Source organism: Cylas formicarius, unplaced genomic scaffold (assembly GCF_029955315.1).
Source record: "Cylas formicarius isolate icCylForm1 unplaced genomic scaffold, icCylForm1.1 PGA_scaffold_12__32_contigs__length_19106922, whole genome shotgun sequence".
Taxonomy (NCBI): Eukaryota; Metazoa; Arthropoda; class Insecta; order Coleoptera; family Brentidae; genus Cylas; species Cylas formicarius.
The window spans coordinates 17,056,698-17,062,697 of record NW_026844225.1 but is presented as its reverse complement, the minus strand read 5'-3'; the positions used below and the strand labels follow the sequence as shown (position 1 = coordinate 17,062,697).

General features: G+C 36.8%; 1 protein-coding gene across 1 annotated transcript in view; it reads left to right on the top strand.

Annotated features, from left to right (window-relative positions):
- The first annotated feature begins 458 nt into the window (after positions 1–458).
- Positions 459–6,000, top strand: part of LOC132708726 (protein let-756) — a 73,536-nt gene continuing 67,994 nt past the window's right edge. Inside the window, exon 1 of the mRNA XM_060681262.1 lies at positions 459–923. Coding sequence (XP_060537245.1) covers positions 662–923 — 262 coding nt within the window. The 5' untranslated portion in view covers positions 459–661. The remainder of the gene's footprint in view (positions 924–6,000) is intronic.

The following is a 6,000-nucleotide window of genomic DNA, read 5'->3' as shown; positions in this document are numbered from 1 at the left end:
AGTCTGTTTTGAAAAATATAAGGGATACTACTACTTATTGCTTAATTTTTTCTGCAGCACATGCCGATTTATGATATGTGTAGGCGGGTTTTAACAACACGTGGGTCAAATAAAAGTATTTTACTTTAACGAGTTCCGGTAGTAAATGCACTACGGTCGCTGCAACAGCACTGGTGTTTCATATTATCGGTAACAATACTGGTTACAGAGATATCGGGAGAAAGAATCGAAAATCATTCGCGCGTAGCTCGTCTTCGGCGTGGGGCTGCTGTCGGCTGCACCTAGCGCCTTTTAGGAGCCGCGAAAAGACTCGGACGTCTACGTCGTGCAGTCCCTCGAACGGGGACCGTAGCCGTCGCTTAGCATCGTCGGTGGGCATCGGTATCGTGGTATCGACAGCGTCGCCGTCGAGTGGCACCGCCACGACATAGGGATCGGTCTCGCGCTGAGTAGTCCCACCGCACTGTATGCCGATCGTAGTATCAGCATGTAGTTTTAGTGTATTCGCGGTCGTCGCCAAAGCAGCAAGCACAGCGCTCACGAGTCACGAGTACGCTTGAGTATTCCAGACACCGCGTGAGCCGCTACGAGCGCTCTGCTGATCGATGATGGACGGTGACAGTGAGCGACAGTGACAGTGCGACGACACTATGTCCCAGTCATGGTGAAGGCGCTGTTCCTGGGACTATTGTTAGTTGCTACGACTTGTGGTTTCGTGAACGCCGCCCCCAAGGGCCTAGCGCTGCCCGAGCCCCCTGTAGCCCCCAGTGTCGAAGATCCTGCCGCACGTAGCGAAAGAAGTACCAATTTGTCCCACGTTACCGGCACCGCGCGGAAGATCCAAATGTTCATCAAGAATCGACATCTTCAAATACTTCCGGGCGGTACTGTTAACGGCACTACCGACGACACGAGCCCTTACAGTACGTACCACCTTCTCTTCTTCTTCTTCTTCTTCTTCGCCTTATATTTTAAACGCTCGTCCTATTCACCTATTTATCAGTATTTGGTTTTCAAAAATTCGTCTACCGCGAAATATATAGAGGAATATATATATACATATAAAAATTTATCTAAGGATTCGTGGGATCCGTTCCATAAAAAAACTTCCCTTTTCCCAAAGGGAGGTAAATATGAAACCTCCGTTTTACTATTTAAAGATTTTAGTGCAAAAATATTGCGGAGTCCTAAGTCTTTAAGTTTAACCCTCGTATATTTTTACTAGATTAAAGTGGAAAAAATTATTTAATTTTTTATATTTTCAAAGTATTTTTGAATAAATCGAACTTAACACAAAAATCTAAGTTGAATAAAATAAAATATTTAATTAAGATAAAAATTATTTTATTTTGCTTTTTACTAGTATATTTTTTATTTATCAATATTAATTAATTTATATCATCAATTAAACTGACAGAATTAATTTTTAATTTAATAACTAAAACAAAATAAATTAATTTCTAAATGAACAAAAAGAAGTGGCCCTAAACCAAAGTAAAACATTATTTTTTATGTTTGATTAATCTCAAGTAGAAGGAAACAAATTAATTTATATATACGTAACTACAACAATAAGTCGCCGCGAAAAAAAGTGAAAATATACGTGCCTAAAATATGTAGATATAAGAAAATATATCGCGAGCAGTTTTGTACCAACGAACAATTATAATTCATTGGTAATTTAATTTCTCATTAAAGAACGGGCGGCAAGACAAATTAAAGTACGTACTTACTATTTGTTAAAAGACGTAGTCACCGACTGCTCGAAATTAACCTACTTTCGGCGTTTATCATTTATCTATATACTATTCACCAATGAAATACAACACGTCTCAGGGCATATAAACCGAATAAAAATATATTTTTTATACGTTTACCTTGATAATTAACGCATATTACTTTGACGCGTTGAAATTAAACAATTAACTGTAGTACGATCGGCGCTGAAAAAAATCAACCTCGGTCGTTAACACCGAGTATAGTTTTAATAAAAATAATACACACATTACGTGCGAAATCGCGAGATAATTGTCTATTTTATCATCATTTCCATTTTATGTTGCGTCCAATTAGGTCGTTATCGCAGGCCAAAAAGTTCACAATCTCGCCAGATATAGTTTCCCTATTAAAAGTGGGGGACTTAAAAAAAAATGATCGAGGAAAAATACTTTCGAAGCCGATTGTTGCCAAGCTTCCACAAGCGTATGACAACAAATTATTTTACTATTTAAAGACTCACCTAAAGACATTTGTTAATCCCACTTCACATTGCACTTCATTTTCCACATCTATATCGATAATTCTGCTGGAAAACGTAACACGAATAATGAGACGAGACGACTTCCATAGATATCGTTTTAACGCTACCGAAAAATAAAACGTTCGAAGCGTGTGAATCGCATCTGAACTAAATTCACCTTGCTTATCATATTCTATTGTTTATATACGCCTGTTATTATGCCTGGAACGGTTAAAATGGTGGCATACGTACGTACGTGCAGTTGTAGCAAAATTATTACTGACCTAGTCCACGTTAATGCAGTAGTAGATTAAGCGTATACTATTCCGTCATAACGTATCACGTCGTACATACAAACCCAGTCGGGAGATTCGTATACACCGCGGCTCCAATTACTAATTTCTTTTTTTTTAATTATCTTTTTTAATCCTTCAGTTATTCAAAAACTCCTAATCTTTTCTTATTGAGTTTAAATTAATTACAATTTAGGAAAATTAACAGTAACGTAGTTCCAAATTACTGCAATGAAAAGTTTCTCCTGTTAAAGTCTGTTTATAGATATAAGATATATTTTTGTCCAAGCTTTCGTTCTGGTGTGACGTTTTTTATGTTTGTTGTTGTTGTCCGCCCGTGAAGGATATGGTTTGTCTCTGCTGAAGATTTCGTATCGGGACATCAGAGATCCGGACTCATTGACTCATTGAATAAAGTCTGTTCATTGATATAAGAAAGTGACTAACTGATACGAATTAAGGAAAGAAAGAATGAAATATGGCCGAACAGGTCCTTACTTTGCTTAGAATTTAATTATTTGGGGTTTTGTTAGGAAAGATACTAAACAATATTTATTTATTTATGTATGTATTTATGTTTAAATCTAAAATAAAATTACAAATTATTTTTAATACCTACTTAAGTTACTTAAAATTATTCACATAATATATCAGTATGACTATCGCTATCATCGCCTCTTCTAATTGTTATTTGTTCTATATTATTCTGCTTTCTTTATATGTTTAACAGAATTTGCCCAACTTTGTGGAGAGATGTTAAAAACTTCGGTTTCTATAAGTTTGAGGACATTGAAGTTAACACGGGGAAACACATTGTTACGACGAATGGCAGATTTCAGTTGGTGCCAATGGGATTAAATATACAGTGGTAAAGCGGAAGCCTAAAAACTGTATGCCCTAGATTTTTTGCATAATTATCACAGACGTATTCCTTTTGTAGGTTCAAGCTTCGTAGAACCTCGATTAATTGCTTTTTGGTATAATCTTCGTGAAAATAATTGTCGTTATTATACCTGTAGTTTTGGATTGTTGCTTTTGTGTCACACGAGGAAGGGGTTTTAGTCAACTGTCTACTGTGATAACTTGCATTGTCCATTACAATTACGCTATTAGGAGGAATGTTTGGAACTAGATTGTTTTTAATCCAACTTTCAAATAAATCAGCGGTGATGTCTTCATGGTAATCCAGAGACGAATCTTTAATATTTTTCGCAGACAGAGAAAGTCCATTTGGAATCCAACCATCTTTAGAGCCAGCATGCAAAATAGTTATTCTTTTACCTCTTTTTGATGGCGCGTTTGTTTTACACTTATCAGTTGAGTCAACCTAACCCTTTTCCGGGGTATCATAAGTGTCGAACCAGGTTTCATCCAAGTAAATAATTGGCCTTTGCTGTTCTCTGTATACCAATGTGAGAAAGCACAGTAAGAACTATATCGAAACATATCGGTTATCGTCCCTACGTTCTAGCTGAAGTTATGTTTATTATAACGGCTCAAAAACGGCTTTGTTAAGGTTTTAATTTTTCTAAAATTTTGGATTGCGTAAATAGTATTTCGAGATTATTTTAGTAGTATTAAAAGTAGTATACCCCTGAAAGTTCGTTCGGCCTTAGAGTCGAAACGTTGGTAGTTAAAATAATTATTTACATATGCAAAAACGTAGTACGTACTTTGAAATTGCTGTAACGAAAAGAGATTTTTTTCCAGTGCTTCTTTTGCTACCAAAACCCTATATGACCTATCGCTACTGGTAGCTACGCTCTTGGGTTGCCGAACACATGAGAACTAATTATCATTAAGTGACGCTACCAACATTTCAGCCCTATATCCGAGAGAACTTGAAGACTTTGATATATCTCGTTCATAAATTGCTTTAAATATAAACCGTAGCCATAGCCATTTTTAGTTTAGTTTTTATCTGTTTTTCCACACCGAACTTCAATTATCCAGAAATTCGTCATCCACAGCATTTGAAATAAGTTGATAACCATCACGGACGTGTTCATCAGCCCGGCGCTTTGGTATCAGGAGAAGCTTTTCGTTGCAGTAATCTCAAACAACAGCTTTCCAAAATTGTGGTAGATGTAATGGCTCGTTTGCACAGATATATTTAGATAATTACATCAACTATTAACGGTTCGACCTTAGGCCCGGGGCAACTTTAGCGCATAGTTTTTTATGAATGTACGTTTTTTATGTTTATGTTTTTGTTGAAAATATATTAAGCCCTTTTCTTCAAAAACAAGCTAGCAAACGCGGTTGTTCCACGCTTATGCCACGACCTATACCTCGATCGCTTACAAATTAATCCTGAAAGATGTTTTATGCGTTCGTTAATTTTTCTTCCTTCCTCAATAAATCCCGACGTCAAGAGACCACATGAAATCTGGGTTAATAATGTTTGGCATTATTTTATTTTCTAGTAACGACGCGCATTATTTCCATTTTGTTTCCTGCTTGTACCCTTTCGATAATGCGTAAACGCGCAGGACCGGTAATGTCAGTGACGTCGCTCGCAAATGACAGACGCTCTCTAGGTATTTTCGAAATTTACGTGGAAACGCAAAATTTATACCGTTGTATATTTGGCACGTACTTATATATATACGTTTCGTTTTATCTGCATAACTCTCCATTACTTCCGCAACGCGGTTCCCAAATTATCGACTCATTAGCGTACGAAAAAAAAAAAAAAAAAAGGGCGTTCTATCGAACATTCCGCATGATACAGTGTTCTTCGCTATTTTTAACATTTCAATGTAACGGTCATAATTAAGCGATTGCCCCCGCCCAGCGGGACCAACTAAAATTATGCAATTCATACGTTTATTTGTTTTGGAATACGGCCCGCCTTTTCCAATTGTTTATTTATAGATCCACTTCGTCAGTTGACGAGTACATTTAAAAATAAAGCGACAAACTGCAATTTACGTTTTTTTCCCAAGATATTTTCGATTTATTGTCAAAATCGGGCGAATATAATGGCGTAGCGGTTTTTAAGAAGTGCTGGCCCAAATTTCGACACGTGCAAGGCCTGAGTCTTCTTGTGAATGGCACGGCCGATTAACAGTTTCATTAAAAAGAAATTCCGAGAGAAATCTATATATTTTAAGTAAGTGGGCAAGCCGTAAGTCGCCGGACTTCGAATTTGTTTACGAGTTAAGATTATCTAAATTCGGAAGAAAAAACACTTAAGGTGAAACACTGAAATAACCAGAACTCAATTAATAAAAATAATCTACCCAAATATATCGGATTTCTTCACTTTCGATGATACATTTGGACTCAAATTTTCTTTTCCTAATAGTATAACCGCGGAGCCCTTATAGAGTGTCATTTATCTCGGAACTAGTTCCCTCAAATGCACTGTTCATGTAAATCCTTTCGGAGTGTCCTATATAATGCGTGAAATTAATTGAAGATACTGACGGTCCCGACATCTTAAAAAATTTGAACCGAAATGTC